Raw genomic sequence first — 18036 nt, 5'->3', positions numbered from 1 at the left:
CTATATGAAATATTATAAATCAATCTAACTCTGATGGTAATTTAATACATGATATTAAATTATGTTATATCATAGATATTTTAGGTTGTGGACCTTTCAAGAGATTATGCTTTGAAGGAATGTCCAGTAATTTACTGAAATGTTTAGCTTTAACTCAGTTATCAAGACAGGTAGTAATGAAATTCAATCCAAGTAGTGGAGTTGTGTCAACGAGTTTTTGAAAAAGAAGCACTTAGAGAATATAGGAACAACTCCAGGTATAGGCAAACAAATAAGATCTTAGTCTCAATTTTCTTTGGTAGAGATACTTGTTTGTTTGTTTTTGTTTATCGTCCTATTAACAGCCAGGGTAATTTAAAGACGTGCCAGGTTTTGGAGGTGGAGGAAAGCCGGAGTACCCGGAGTACCCGGAGTACCCGGAGAAAAACCACCCGCCTATGGTCAGTACCTGGCAACTGCCCCACGTAGGTTTTGAACTCGCAACCCAGAGGTGAAGGGCTAGTGATAAAGTGTCGGGACACCTTAACCACTTGACCACCGCAGCCCCCTTGTTAGAGATACAGCACAAAGGCCGATTGGGATGTTTATTACCATTGTGTAGAAGTATAATTAAGTTTCTTGTCATTCATTGGTACAGGGTTACATGGGACATTAGGTAACATATCCATACTTCTTGTCTTAAATTTATTCATTTTTTTGCTAATGTTCAATTTTGAATATTACAGGTCACAGCCAGCAGTGATGAACAGAAAGGACTCCACAAGGGTAAGTAAACCTTCTATATTGTCCAGTCAGATAAAGGAAGTGACCTTATCTGGTCAGATAAACAAGAAGTGACATTATCTGGTCAGATAAACAGGAAGTGACCTTATCTGCGGTCAGAAGGACTAGAAGTAATCTTGTTTGGTCAGATAGGCAGGAAGTTACGTTATCTGGTCAGATATAGACAGGAAGTGATCTTATCTGGTCACATAGACAGGAAGTTACGTTATCTGGTCAGATATAGACAGGAAGTGATCTTATCTGGTCAGATAGACAGGAAGTGATCTTATTTGGTCTGATAGTCTACAGGAAGTTACGTTATCTGGTCAGATAGACAGGAAGTTATCTTATTTGGTTAGATAGACAGGAAGTGATCTTATTTGGTCAGATAGACAGGAAGTTACGTTATCTGGTCAGATAGACAGGAAGTTAATTATCTTATTTGGTCAGATAGACAGGAAGTTATCTTATTTTGTCAGATATAGACAGGAAATTATCTTCTTCTCTGTCAGATAGACAGGAAATAATCTTGTTTGGTCAAATCAACAGGAAGTGACCTTAGTTTAATTAATTAATTAATTAATTTGTCTGCCAAATCTGTATGTCCTGTGTACTGTTTATGATTATAAATACCTACCACAATCAGATATTTGTAATTCAGTGTATAATGATGAAGTGTATTTTAAAAAGATTTTTCTGACATACACGTTTACCTTTGACCTATACCCTACATCAGAGGCAGTGTGTCATATACCAAAAAGAGGTCACTCTGACCTACATTTTGACCTTTGATATACATGTACATCAAAGGAAAAGCTTGGCTGGAACTACTTTAGACATGTGTTCACCTAAATGAGGCAGTGTGTCAAAAGGAGGTCCTTTAATGAGAAACTTTTATTTTGACCTTTAACCTACATCTCAAGAGGGACTGTAATTTGCCAAATTGTCTTCTTAGACAAGGTATTGAAGTATTTTACCTATTAACACTTTGCTATCTTATGATTTGATTGGTAAAATTAAGAAATTTCTGTCATACTGAAATAATTGATTACGTGTTAACAAGTCCATATTCAAAATAAAAAGAAGAGTGCCAACTCCTGAATCCAGGTATCTAAATGAATGCTGGTTGCCGACATGTTTCTCTTCTGATTTTAAGTCCATATTCAGTATACAACGTTCATCACAGTGATCTGTTGTATGGTGTTTCAGTATAAAAGTTTTTATCTGAAACAAATCAATTTTATCAAATCATATTCAATAAAAAAAAAAAAAAATAAACACTGTACACACCAACAATAGCAAAAACACAGATACAGCAGATTTATGTAGGTATTATAATATGCCCTTAGTTCGTCATAGCCTGTAATTACAGAATGTTACAGCAAAGATGTATTATATGTGTTGCACTTTGAATATTGGCTCTGTTGATGTCATTCATAAGGAAATGAATAGAAATCATAAAAATATTATTTTTGTCTCACTGCAATGAAGAAAAGGAAACTTGACTAAAAGGTTTTGTTTTCTATTGACATCTGCATATGTCACCATTAAGAAGTTTTTGGCTCAGGTTAAAGTGTATAAGCACTGTAGTATACCAATTCTAGGCTCAGAGTTAGAACATAAAATTAACAGCTTTGGATGTCTTAATCCTGTTTTTTGGTACAAAAATGAAATTTTGGTTGTTATTGATGAACAGGGGATATTTAAATTCTTTAGAAATGTTCATATTGACTTTTAAACTGTGTAATCATCGTGAGTAAACATTACACTTTTGTTAGAATGGTGTTTGTTTTATGACAAAGTTATTTTAGTCAGTTAAAGTGGGACAGTGAGATATACAATTTCAAATGAAAGGTGAACTTGTGAGGTTTAATTTTAAATGTGATTTCTTATTTTGTAGGACTCTTTTCCAACTATCAGCAGATCTAGAGCAGAGAAGTTCCACAAGCTGTTTAAGTCTGTCCCGGACACTGAAGATCCCATCGATTGTAAGTGTAGTCAGTACCAGGACATACACAATTGTCTGTGTTCTCTATTGTGGTGTTTCAATGTCTCACTCCCGTATAACTTCATTGGTCCCACTCCATGTCTAATATCCAGTCTAGCTTATTTCCATGCAGCCAAATTATATTGCACAATTTGCACCTTAAGATGTTGCACAGAAACATTTCTGCATTTGTGGATTTTTATGGACAGAGTTATGGCCCCTTGAAAAATATTATTTCAATAGTGGTCAAATGACTTTTGACCCTTAAACCTGATTACCTTTATGGACAGAGTTATGGCCCCTTACAAATTGTCATGTTGTCCTTGGCTTGTTCATCACCTACACATTTGTTTGTACCTGCATTTTATCATAGTCCCCAACCTGGAGCCTGGAGGGGAGGGGCGGGGAAGGAGAAATTTGCATCTGCTCACCTAGGAGAGGAGGAAGGTTAAAGGTCAAGGTCACTGTTACAGTACATAAAACTTTCTTCACAATAAAGTTGACACCCTTTGGCAGTGTGACTCAAACTTCATCAATGCTTATTTCTTAATCAAAAGTTATTGTAAAAAATACTAGAAACGTACAATTGATAAGCACTAATCTTTTTATGTTGTAATAAGAAGTTATCATGTCAGAAAGAATTGTTTTAATTTAGCATCATCTTTTGACAAAAGGATGATTAGCTAGATATATACCTGTATTGTAGTATGGTATATAAAAGATTAATTGATTATCAGTCCCCAAATATATGTTAGGTTTCACAAGCTGAAGGAATCAGATAACGGAATTAATGTTTCAAAAATATCAAAGGTTTCAGAAATTATCAATAAGCGAGGAAGATTAATTGATATTTGCTGGAATATGAATCTGTTGAGTTCATCATGTTTCAACCCTTTTGGGGATGTTTCATTCCAAAATCAAATGTCAGAGATTTTAGTAGTACGTTGGCAGACAAGGCTGGTCCAGTTATATGCTGTTTATGGAAAGAATTATGTTCACCAATTAATTGAAATGAAATAAAGAAAAAAGGTTAACTGGTTATATTACAATGTTTGTGTCATATTAGATCAATGTTTCCATGGTAACCGGTTACTATCGCACATGTGACATTTGAATCATTTAACAATGACATCAATAAGATTGAAGGAAATATATATGTTATAATATTACTTTTCACAGGTCAATAACAGAGATTGATTATTTTCAGGTATTTAGTCTCTAATGAGATGGGTTTGGGAATTGGGTATCAAATGATTGTCTACCTTTTTACTTTACTAAATAAGAGTAACTGAATTCAGACGTGGAACAATCCAAATTTATATTTGGTGACAATGAAATGTTTTTTTCTTTTGTAAAACAAAAAAACAAAAACAAAAAATAGATAAGTTTGGATACTGTCAGCATTCATTTTGGCACACTCATATTTTCATGCTTAATCAAGTATTTTCTTGCTTGAATCAAATAGATAAACAGATTATTGCAATGATTAATTAATTAATCATTGCAATAATCTGTTTATCTATTAGCACAGTGTTTTATTGCAATGATTAATTAGCACAGTGTTTGCCATAGAAAACAATGTAGAGAAAATTTATTATAAGTACAATTATTATAAATGCCACTGAAATAAGATTACCGCTACTGAAATAAGACTTAACACGAACATACCGCGCCAGCCTCCCAAAACACACTTAAGGACGACCTCCCGTGCATGTGACATGCATGCGTTGTTAATAGGACGTTAAACAAAATAAACCAAACCAAACCAAACTGCTACTGAAATAAGGTTACCACCACTAAAATAAGATTACCACCACTAAAATAAGAATACCACCACTGAAATAGATTACCACCGTACCACTGTATTAAGATTATAACTTTAATAAGATTGAATATATATATAACCATTAAAATAAGAGTACCACCACTAAAATAAGATTACCACTATAAATAAGATCACCACCACTAAGAAGTATTACAACTAAAAGTAATTACTGTTACATTTCAAATTATTTTCATGGCAAGCATATTTACATCTTGTAGTTATATTTCTGTACACTGTACATACATTGCATGACAGCATCTGGTATTGCAAAGCTGTAGAAGACTATAAGACTCTTTCATGTGTGTATATGTAGGATAGAGATATTCCACCTGAGGGGTCACAAAATGTGGTGAAACCCGAGGCTTGCCGAGGGTTTTACCACATTTTGTGATCCCGATATATATTTATCTCCGAATGTATGTATTTTATAGTTAAGTCCAACGTTTCAAAACCGACACCGACGACAAGGACTGTCGGATGTAAAAACAAGCAGGCGACATTGTAAGAGTTGCCCCCCTTGAATGCACATTACTCTGCGCACGTGGGCAAACTCTATCCAACATGGCGAGATATGAGAGAAACTCTGGTTCTCCAAAGCATATCTTTTGGAGGAAGCATTTGGATGAGTTAATTCTGCTGTAGATAATGACCATGTAAACAGTAAAAATTACCTAAATGTCCTTTTTGTACACCATCTCTATCAATATTCCTACATTGTAATACTTGAAACATGATTCTACAGACATAAAGTGTAGCGTGCAACCAAATTTAAAAAGGTTTTAAGCAATTCAGCGATTAATGGGTGATATCTTAAAGTACTTTTCGCAGGAAAATAAAATGTAGAAACTGCAATTGGCATGCAGAATGTTTTCAACACACTAATACACAAATGATAATTGCTAAAATAAGTACTTTTAAAATATAGCCAAGTCTTCAATCATGAGGAGGTAGAGAACATTCTTCTGGTAGGAGTCTATCTGCTTCAGTACTCCTGTCTTTAAATTTGCAATCACACTGACTGATTCATCAAAACATTCTTTAGATTACAACATGAAACATCTTTATGATGGGGCCGCGGTGGCCGAGTGGTTAAGGTGTCCCGACACTTTATCACTAGCCCTCCACCTCTGGGTTGTGCGTTCGAAACCTACGTGGGGCAGTTGCAAGGTACTGACTAAAGGCCAATGGTTTTTCTCCGGTGCCCTGGCTTTCCTCCATCTCCAAAACCTGGCACGTCCTTAAATGACCCTGCATGGCTGTTAATAGGTCGTTAAACAAAAAACAAACCAAACTGATGATAATGGAGCAATGGAAACACAAATCAATTTAAATATGATTTGCAAATTTTATAAAGCCAGCTTAAATCTGTTGTCAGAGTGAAACAAATTTGAAACAGCATTCAAAAAGTTTATACTGCCTTCCATCGATCAGCACAGGTCACAGCCAAATCCAAGTACCAAGTATTTATATCATGAAATAGACAAAAGAATAGTTGAGTCACATTAAAAAACACATGAAGTCCAATTTCCTTTAGATTATGTAAATTTCTATAATCCATTAATGTAAGCTGCCATTTTGACTGACTGATCATGTGATAGCTATAAATAGCAAAATCTCATGAACACTTAACAGAAATAGTGGCCAGTAAATACATGCCATTGGGAAGGAATTAGGAAGTAGGGAAATTTACTACCAGTACACAACAAGGAAATGTTTGAGTTGAATATAAATGAGATTTAAGTGTCTCGTTCAAGTGAATATGGAAATATATTCATGCACTGATTCTCCTTTCAGATTTAATTAAAATATTTTCAGGTTAAAAAAAGAACTGAAATTAAAATTTTTGCAATGGTAATGATAATATTCTGTTTTAGAATCAACAGAGATAATTCAGTTGGAGTTAGTTATTTAAAGTGTAGTCGTGGCAATAATGCAGATTTAATCAATAGTTAAGGGCATGCTGTATAACTATATGGCTATTGTTGAATAGCTGTTTATATGTCCTTTAAAATTCTGTGTATTATAGTTGATGATCAAACACCTCACCGACTGTTCTATGTAAGATCTGGCTTCAATAGACTGATTATTGACCTCCCTGTAATCTCCTATCCCTGTTACATTGAATCTCCTGTAGCATAACCTTAGATTTGTCCTGAATTGAAAAAAAAATCATTCCCTATGGAGAATTTTGAAATTGCCTCTGCATGGCTATGGAGTCAGTGAGTGTCTGTTGATCTGTGCCTGTCTGTCCAATTTTCGGTCCATCATTCTGTCCATTTGTCAGTCTGTCTGTCCATTTGTCAGTCTGTCTGCCAATAAGTTTGTATACATTATCTAATGGGCCATGTTATGGTATTGTATTTTACATGATCATTAAACATTTAACACCAAGGTCTGATTGTCACTGTCACTAACATTAGTATTTCACTTGTCCTTGCAATATGGTCCATATATTTCACAGATTTTAATTTCTATAAAGGTCATGGTCACTTGGTCAAAAGTCAATAGATCAAATTTACTTCAAATTGGTTCTGAGTCAATGAATGCATCTGAAAAGATTTATCTGTTAATTTCAGTTTGTGTGACAAAAATCAATCTCTAAAAACTATTTTCTTCCTTGTTCCCATGTCTCATAATTTTTATGTCATAATTTTTATGATCATGCGCAAATAACCGACACACAAATAATAAAACACATGAAGATATTATTTGATAGGGTGCCACATATATAGTGATAAAAGATTCTGAATTAGGTAGATGGATATGATATTAATTAGCCAGCTCTTGTTATTTGACTATATTTTGTACGTGCTTTGCTAGTTTTATATATCTGCGGTATTGATTGGATTGAGTTTTGTGACACTCTACTGATGTAGTAATAGCACCACACTCTGAAGTTGTATTTATATTTATAAAATAAATCTAAAGGCTTTTTTTGTAGTAGTATTGATATATAGCTCATTTACAGAGTTATAAGCCAAATGGTGTCCCAAAAATGCAGTCTTTACCTAAATTTTGGGGAATTCCACAGATATACAACATGTACATGTTTTGTATGCATGTACTGTGTGCCACAATCTGAAGTAATGTCCATGCCTACAGCATGTACACGTTTTTTTCCCATGTGAAATGCATTTGCATTTTAAAATTAAGGGTCTGTCGTTTCATACATGTTCATGTATCAATTCATATATGTACTGTATGGGTATCGAGTTTCTATATCTTCAGCGCGGCGAAAGGGATATTGACAATTTTGTCTTCTTGTTCAATCCAGTTGTTTTCACAGGGGAGTTAAAATACCTCTGTTGTGAAATCCTGGAGGTATTTAATGAGGTATATGTATGCCTTGTGTGGAGAGAAGTTTAAGATTTCATTAACATACATAAGATATTTAAATATCCAAACACTCAAAAAAAAAAGATTTTATTACCTGTAGTGAGTGATATATTAGAAATTATCCATTCGCTTAAAACTAATATCATCCTTGCTTTAAATGTCAATATAATGGTGATATGTATAGAGGATATTGAATGTTTCCCCTTGAATATATCATATATTTCACGAGTATGACAGATTATCGATATTTTCACGAGTGCAAAGCAGGAGTGAAAAATATTGATATATTCCATCATACGAGTGAAATAAGTGTGGGAATCAGTAACATTCATGACGTCGTCTCTTTGTGACGCTATTCCACATAGTAACATAATTCATGACGTCGTCTCTTTGTGACGTTACTCCACGTCAACTTGACGGCTCCATTTTGGAAGGACTGATTATCAGTGCAATTTAAGCGTTTTCTGCTATTATCGGAGAATCTGTGCATAAAAAGCTAACATCAAGTGAGTATTTTGACAAAAACTAGTCTGAATATTTCAGAAATACAGCAAAATAGCCGATCTCTATTCACTTTGATTGGAAAAATCAGCAAGTTTCAGTTAGGTGAATACAAAGGTTCGCTCTGATTGGTCAGAAATGAAAAACTTATATTTTCACTGCAAAACTTATATTTTCACTGAAAAATCTGATATTTCATTCCCATCACTGCAGTGAAAATACAAGTTTTATTAGTTTGATAAATTTCCTTATTACATTTTTACAGGTGAAATATCAAAAATTATTCATTCTATAAAAGTGGCATTGAAAAATATCAATTTTCCTGATTATTTTTACTAGTGAAAAATATTACTTTTTGTGATTTGACCAATCAGAACACTGCTTACAAACGACAATGGGGAAAATTCAGATTTGCATATAACTCTACTTCATGTGAAAGGAAGTCTTAATGCAAGATAGAATACATAATGTCACAATATCTAAGTAGTATCTTCAGTAATACCAAATATATTTCACTTGTGTGGCTTATATTTTGATATTTCTTAAAAAAATATAATTAGTATTACTGGTACTGAAGACACTGTTAAATATCCTGTATAAACATGTATGTCTCCTATGTCACTGGCAAAAATGCAATAAAAGATGTTATATCATTACTAGTGATGATGTAATTTTGATAATGATAATTTGATAATGACATATTTGATGTTAGATCATGTTTTGTAAGCAAAACTTACCAGATAACAACAGAAAATTGACCACTTCAAAAAAATATGCTGTCCTGTTATTGAGATATTACACAGGGTGCCTATAACACAGTATAAAATTCATGTTTCTTAAATAAGAGACTTTTTACAGTGAATTTGGAACTCATTTGGGACTTATTTGAGTCTTTAAAAATTGGACTCCTGTTGTAAGATCTAGAGAAAAAGAGGAAATTTATCAATTAACTGTTAAATTTCAAAATATTTCGCCTGTATGACAGCTAGAATACTACTGATACTTTTCTCTATAAAGCCTATTTTAAACATAATCATATTTACCAGATTAAATTGTAAAGACCTGCCTAAAGAAAAATAATGTTGGACAAGGCAATTTTAGAGTTTTGGATAAGACAATTAAAAAGATAGCTTTATGTAACTACATGGAAACAAACTAAGACAGTTTCATCATTGGACATTTTTGTATTGAACCAGTTTCATTTTAAGGTAAAATATCACACTTGGAGAACATCATTCAACATTCATCATCATTAACCATGATAATAACCATGATTGATGAGGTAGACAGTATTGGTTTCTATATTAATCTTCTTTGATTTACAATCACTTGTGATTGATATGATTTTTTCGTCACTCAGGGAATCAATGTATGGATAGTACGGTATTCCTTATATATATTAATTGTCAACAGAAGCATTTTGTCATATACACACGTAGATCCTCAACGTTTTATCGACTGGAATAGACATGTTTCCTGTCATAATTTGTTTAAATTAGTCACTAAAATTTCGGTGATCTTACATGTCCTATCAGAATTAAATTTACACTTCGTCTACTTGTTTGTTAATGGGAGCTGAAATATTTACTCTGGGGAAACCATTTTGTTTTACCAGAGCTCATAAGTCAATGTTTCAGACCCACACCTGCCTTTCAATCTTTCCTAGGCGAACCATTCACTACAAAATATGTTTTGTAAATAGTAAAACCATGACCTGTTTTTAGCCATCATCATTAGATCAGGCCCTGTATAAACCAGATCCTGTATAAACCAAACCCTGTATAAACCAGACCCTGCATAAACCAGACCCTGCATAAACCAAACCCTGTATAAACCAGACCATGCATAAACCAAACCCTGCATAAACCAAACCCTGTATAAACCAGACACCTGTATAAACAAGACCCTGTATAAACCAGACACCTGTATAAACAAGACCCTGTATAAACCAGACACCTGTATAAACCAGTCACCTGTATAAACCAGACACCTGTATAAACCAGACACCTGTATAAACCAAACCCTGTATAAACCAGACACCTGTATAAACAAGACCCTGTATAAACCAGACACCTGTATAAACCAGTCACCTGTATAAACCAGACACCTGTATAAACCAGACACCTGTATAAACCAGACACCTGTATAAACCAGACACATGTATAAACCAGACACCTGTATAAACCTGACACCTGTATAAACCAGACCCTGTATAAACCTGACACCTGTATAAACCAGACCCTGTATAAACCAGACACCTGTATAAACCAGACACCTGTATAGACAAGACACCTGTATAAACCAGACACCTGTATAAACCAGACCCTGTATAAACCAGACATCTGTATAAACCAGACCCTGTATAGACAAGACACCTGTATAAACCAGACACCTGTATAAACCAGACACCTGTATAAATCAGACCCTGTATAAACCAAACCCTGTATAAACCAGACCCTGTATAAACCAGACACCTGTATAAACCAGACACCTGTATAAATCAGACCCTGTATAAACCAAACCCTGTATAAACCAGACACCTGTATAAACCAAACCCTGTATAAACCAGACACCTGTATAAACCAGACCCTGTATAAACCAGACACCTGTATAAACCAGACACCTGTATAAACCAGACCCTGTATAAACCAGACCATGTATAAACCAGACACCTGTATAAACCAGACACCTGTATAAACCAGACCCTGTATAAACCAGACCCTGTATAAACCAGACACCTGTATAAACCAGACACCTGTATAAATCAGACCCTGTATAAACCAAACCCTGTATAAACCAGACACCTGTATAAACCAAACCCTGTATAAACCAGACACCTGTATAAACCAAACCCTGTATAAACCAGACACCTGTATAAACCAGACACCTGTATAAACCAGACCCTGTATAAACCAGACCATGTATAAACCAGACACCTGTATAAACCAGACACCTGTATAAACCAAACCCTGTATAAACCAGACACCTGTATAAACCAGACCCTGCATAAACCAGACACCTGTATAAACCAGACCCTGTATAAACCAGACCCTGTATAAACCAGACACCTGTATAAATCAGACCCTGTATAAACCAGACACCTGTATAAACCAAACCCTGTATAAACCAGACACCTGTATAAACCAAACCCTGTATAAACCAGACACCTGTATAAACCAGTCACCTGTATAAACCAGACACCTGTATAAACCAAACCCTGTATAAACCAGACACCTGTATAAACCAGACACATGTATAAACCAGACACCTGTATAAACCTGACACCTGTATAAACCAGACCCTGTATAAACCTGACACCTGTATAAACCAGACCCTGTATAAACCAGACACCTGTATAAACCAGACACCTGTATAGACAAGACACCTGTATAAACCAGACACCTGTATAAACCAGACCCTGTATAAACCAGACATCTGTATAAACCAGACCCTGTATAGACAAGACACCTGTATAAACCAGACACCTGTATAAACCAGACACCTGTATAAATCAGACCCTGTATAAACCAAACCCTGTATAAACCAGACCCTGTATAAACCAGACACCTGTATAAACCAGACACCTGTATAAATCAGACCCTGTATAAACCAAACCCTGTATAAACCAGACACCTGTATAAACCAAACCCTGTATAAACCAGACACCTGTATAAACCAAACCCTGTATAAACCAGACACCTGTATAAACCAGACACCTGTATAAACCAGACCCTGTATAAACCAGACCATGTATAAACCAGACACCTGTATAAACCAGACACCTGTATAAACCAAACCCTGTATAAACCAGACCCTGTATAAACCAGACACCTGTATAAACCAGACACCTGTATAAATCAGACCCTGTATAAACCAAACCCTGTATAAACCAGACACCTGTATAAACCAGACCCTGTATAAACCAGACACCTGTATAAACCAGACCCTGTATAAACCAGACACCTGTATAAACCAGACACCTGTATAAACCAGACCCTGTATAAACCAGACCATGTATAAACCAGACACCTGTATAAACCAGACACCTGTATAAACCAAACCCTGTATAAACCAGACACCTGTATAAACCAGACCCTGCATAAACCAGACACCTGTATAAACCAGACCCTGTATAAACCAGACCCTGTATAAACCAGACACCTGTATAAATCAGACCCTGTATAAACCAGACACCTGTATAAACCAAACCCTGTATAAACCAGACACCTGTATAAACCAAACCCTGTATAAACCAGACACCTGTATAAACCAGACACCTGTATAAACCAGACCATGTATAAACCAGACACCTGTATAAACCAGACACCTGTATAAACCAGACCCTGCATAAACCAGACACCTGTATAAACCAGACCCTGTATAAACCAGACCCTGTATAAACCAGACACCTGTATAAACCAGACCCTGCATAAACCAGACACCTGTATAAACCAGACCCTGTATACACCAGAAACATGTATAAACCAGACACATGTATAAACCAGACCCTGTATAAACCAGACCCTGTATAAACCAGACATCTGTATAAACCAGACCCTGTATAAACCAGACATCTGTATAAACCAGACCCTGTATAAACCAGACATCTGTATAAACCAAACCCTGTATTAACCAGACACCTGTATCAACCAGTCTCTGTATAAACCAGACCCTGTATAAACCAGACACCTGTATAAACCAAACCCTGTATAAACCAGATTCTGTATAAACCAGACCCTGTATAAACCAGACACATGTATAAACCAGACACATGTATAAACCAAACCCTGTATAAACCAGACCCTGTATAAACCAGACACCTGTATAAACCAGACCATGCATTAACCAAACCCTGTATAAACCAGACACCTGTATAAACCAGACCATGTATAAACCAGACACCTGTATAAACCAGACCCTGTATAAACCAGACCCTGTATAAATCAGACACCTGTATAAACCAAATCCTGTATAAACCAGACACCTGTATAAACCAGACACCTATATAAACCAGACCCTGCATAAACCAGACCCTGCGAAACCAGACCCTGTATAAACCAGACCCTGTATAAACCAGACATCTGTATAAACCAGTCACCTGTATAAACCAGACCCTGTATAAACCAGACACCTGTATAAACCAGACCCTGTATAAACCAAACCCTGTATAAACCAAACCCTGTATAAACCAGACCCTGTATAAACCAGACACCTGTATAAACCAAACCCTGTATAAACCAGACCCTGTATAAACCAGACACCTGTATAAACCAGACACCTGTATAAACCAGACCCTGTATAAACCAGACCCTGTATAAACCAAACCCTGTATAAACCAGACACCTGTATAAACCAAACCCTGTATAAACCTAACCCTGTATACACCAGACCCTGTATAAACCAAACCCTGTATAAACCAGACACCTGTATAAACCAGACACCTGTATAAACCAGACCCTGTATAAACCAGACCCTGTATAAACCAGACCCTATATAAACCAGACATCTGTATAAACCAGAACCTGTATAAACCAAACCCTGTATAAACCAGACCCTGTATAAACCAGACCCTGCATAAACCAAACCCTGTATAAACCAGACCCTGTATAAACCAGACATCTGTATAAACCAAACCCTGTATAAACCAGACCCTGTATAAACCAGACTGCATATAATGAGTTCAGTCTTAAATGTTCAAGATGTCTCATGAACATTGAAACAAATATATATTGAAACAGGAGAGGAGAAAATGTAGAGGCCAGACCCGAACCCGGGACCTCCGAACACTAGCCAGATGCTCTACCAATTGAGCTACCTGGTCACTGATGATCGACCCAGTCCAGTCCCGCTACAATATATTTACAGTATTTAGTTATTTTCTCATCATAGTATTAAAACACCAGAAACTTGTATAGCATTTAGTATCTAGATCAATACCTTTTCTGTTGTGTCAGTACATTACAAACTTGACATTTTGAATATTTTCTTTTCTGCCTATATATAGTGTACAGACTCTTAGATACCAAGTTTGAGTGTGTGTGCTGTTTTCATAGTGATAGCAAATTACGTTTATGCATTCAAATTCCCAAGACTGACATCATTCTGAAAGAGGTGCCCTATGCAACTAAATTACTTCAAGCAGTAAACCCATGTCTGGTAATAAGCCCACCTGTGTCTAACTCTAATCAGCAAGGTACTGCTCACCAGCAATAAACCCATGCCTGGTAATACTTAGCCTACCTATGTAAATTGCAGGTTATATAGTAAAAACTCTTAGCAAAACCTATTTCATTGTCTAGCAATAAGCTCACCCAGCAATAAACCCACATCTGCTAATAAGTCCACCAACATGTAATATGTCGATTGCAGTCCAGTAAAACCTTTTCGACAAAAAAAAGCTATTTTTGTCTTACAATAAGACCACTCCCTTCTTTGTTGCAAAATTTATGAGTTGGCCTCAATGGCTTATTACAGGATGAATATTAAAAATGGTTATGAAAACTTCACACTATACTGAAATATTAACAGTATACAGTAGGATGAATATTACTGTAAAAGTTCAAGGAGTAGTAGTGTGCAGCCAGCCGGGATCGAAACCCGCGACCCTCGGCTTACTGGTTCGCCACTCTACCGACTGAGCTAAAGGGAAATTCCCCCTAGCCGGAAGCTAGAAGGCAACCATACAACTATGTACAGTATTTACAATTAAAACCTGGCCTGCTACACTACTCCCTCCTTCAAACGTGTTCGCCCCCGAACACACCAACCCAGGTTCTATCTCCAAAGAAGCCTCTTGCTTTCACTTGGAATGGTCTGGAATATCTTTAATATTAACAGTATACAGCAACTGATCCATCAGCTGTGATGTGGTGAGATGATAATGTTTATAATGTTGTACAATTTGTATTTGACAGATTTCTCGTGTGCCTTTCTTGGAGACATTCTACTACAGGGGAATCTGTATGTGTCACAGAACTGGTTCTGTTTCTACTCTAGGATCAGAGGCAGGGGCAGGCTGGTAAGTTCAGCTCTTGAGAAATGTTTTGAAAAAGAATATATTAAAAAAAACCTGCCAAATGTTTAACTGATGTATTTAAAGCCGCATACTCCCAAACTACCTAAAATTCTAGTTGCACACATGTATTATGGCAATATAATATGTTCATGCATGCTCTCCTAACATTGACCATTGGACTGGACGCTTGACTAGAGAAATCCATGCAATGTATCAGCGTATAAAGATAACGCTCCACATTTATTTTTAATCGTGATTTTTCATGGAGCCAAGAACGAGGCTACAACATAAACTAAACACATGGTCGTTGATTACATATGGAGTAGATGTGAACTTACTTAATAATGCTTTCATTTGAATATATTACCAAAATATTCTGACTTGTAATAACTGATCAAGATGAACAAACATACAACTTAATACTTAATTTTGAAATATAGCAATATGCATACAACTAAACATCATTAAAATTGCTAAGTTCCAACAAGTCAATTCTTTACCTAAGGAAATCCTGGGGTTTTGCCGATTCCAGGCTCTTTTACATTTCTTTTTGACAGAATCTGTCTGTGTTTTGGCAGGACCACCCTTTCGGTGTTTCACCATTTTGTGTTGAATGTTAATTGGCCGTTGCATTGTGGGACTAATTTGTATAGAAATGTGGTCCGTCGTACCCAGTTATTATTTTTGAAAATTTCCTATATACTTTCATAAATACACATTTTCCTCAAGTTTTTTTATTCGCAATGATTTGTTAAATATATATTAAGTCTGAAAACTGTACAGAGGTCAAAATGTAAGCACATATTTCTTTGGAAGTATGGGGCTTTAAGATTTGTTTCAAACAGCACATAATTGTTTGCAAAGTCAGGCTACAACAAAATATTTGTCACAAAAAGTTTTGAAAGGAAAGTTCAGAGGACTCATCAGGTATAAATAGAAAAAAATAACATTGGAAACTTGAAAACTTAAAGTGATCCACAACAGTACATATAGCACTTATCTGATCTGACTGGCTGAGGGTGGTCCTTGACTTAACACAGCATTTATCTGATCTGACTGGCTGAGGGTGGTCCTTAACTTAACACAGCACTTATCTGATCTGACAGGCTGAGGGTGGACAGTACTTATCTGATCTGACTGGCTGAGGGTGGTCCTTGACTTAACACAGCATTTATCTGATCTGACTGGCTGAGGGTGGTCCTTAACTTAACACAGCACTTATATGATCTGACTGGCTGAGGGTGGTCCTTGTCTCAACACAGCACTTATCTGATCTGACTGGCTGAGGGTGGTCTTTTCTGATCTGACTAGCTGAGGGTGGACAGTACTTATCTGATCTGACTAGCTGAGGGTGGTCCTTAACTTAACACAGCACACAATATCTGATCTGACTGGCTGAGGGTGGTCCTTGACTTAACACAGCATTTATCTGATCTGACTGGCTGAGGGTGGACAGTACTTAACACAGCACTTATCTGATCTGACTGGCTGAGGGTGGTCCTTGTCTCAACACAGCACTTATCTGATCTGACTGGCTGAGGGTGGTCTTTTCTGATCTGACTAGCTGAGGGTGGACAGTACTTATCTGATCTGACTGGCTGAGGGTGGTCCTTGACTTAACACAGCATTTATCTGATCTGACTGGCTGAGGGTGGTCCTTAACTTAACACAGCACTTATCTGATCTGACTGGCTGAGGGTGGTCCTTGTCTCAACACAGCACTTATCTGATCTGACTGGCTGAGGGTGGTCCTTGACTTAACACAGCACTTATCTGATCTGACTGGCTGAGGGTGGTCCTTGACTTAACACAGCACTTATCTGATCTGACTGGCTGAGGGTGGTCCTTAACTTAACACAGCACTTATCTGATCTGACTGGCTGAGGGTGGTCCTTGTCTCAACACAGCACTTATCTGATCTGACTGGCTGAGGGTGGTCCTTGACTTAGCACAGCACTTATCTGATCTGACTGGCTGAGGGTGGACAGCACTTATCGGATCTGACTGGCTGAGGGTGGTCCTTGACTTAACACAGCACTTATCTGATCTGACTGGCTGAGGATGGTCCTTAACTTAACACAGCACTTATCTGACCTGAATGGCTGAGGGTGGTCCTTAACTTTATTAACACAGTATTTATCTGATCTGACTGGCTGAGGGTGGTCCTTGACTTAACACAGCACTTATCTGATCTGACTGGCTGAGGGTAGTCCTTAACTTAACACAGCACACAATATCTGATCTGACTGGCTGAGGGTGGTCCTTGACTTAACACAGCACTTATCTGATCTGACTAGCTGAGGGTGGTCCTTAACTTAACACAGCACTTATCTGATCTGACTGGCTGAGGGTGGTCCTTAACTTAACACAGCACTTATCTGATCTGACTGGCTGAGGGTGGTCCTTGTCTCAACACAGCACTTATCTGATCTGACTGGCTGAGGGTGGACAGCACTTATCTGATCTGACTGGCTGAGGGTGGACAGCACTTATCTGATCTGACTGGCTGAGGGTGGTCCTTGACTTAACACAGCACTTATCTGATCTGACTGGCTGAGGATGGTCCTTAACTTAACACAGCACTTATCTGACCTGAATGGCTGAGGGTGG

At 36.8% G+C, this 18036-nt stretch overlaps 1 protein-coding gene across 1 annotated transcript in view; it reads left to right on the top strand.

Annotated features, from left to right (window-relative positions):
* Positions 1-18036, top strand: part of LOC117334939 (protein Aster-B-like) — a 74970-nt gene that overhangs the window by 34939 nt on the left and 21995 nt on the right. The window contains exons 3-5 of the mRNA XM_033894798.1: positions 726-765; positions 2663-2750; positions 15326-15429. Of these exons, the coding sequence (XP_033750689.1) occupies positions 726-765; positions 2663-2750; positions 15326-15429 (232 nt within the window). The remainder of the gene's footprint in view (positions 1-725; positions 766-2662; positions 2751-15325; positions 15430-18036) is intronic.

Source organism: Pecten maximus, chromosome 9 (assembly GCF_902652985.1).
Source record: "Pecten maximus chromosome 9, xPecMax1.1, whole genome shotgun sequence".
NCBI classification, from domain to species: Eukaryota; Metazoa; Mollusca; class Bivalvia; order Pectinida; family Pectinidae; genus Pecten; species Pecten maximus.
This window is presented reverse-complemented; position numbering and strand designations above follow the sequence as displayed.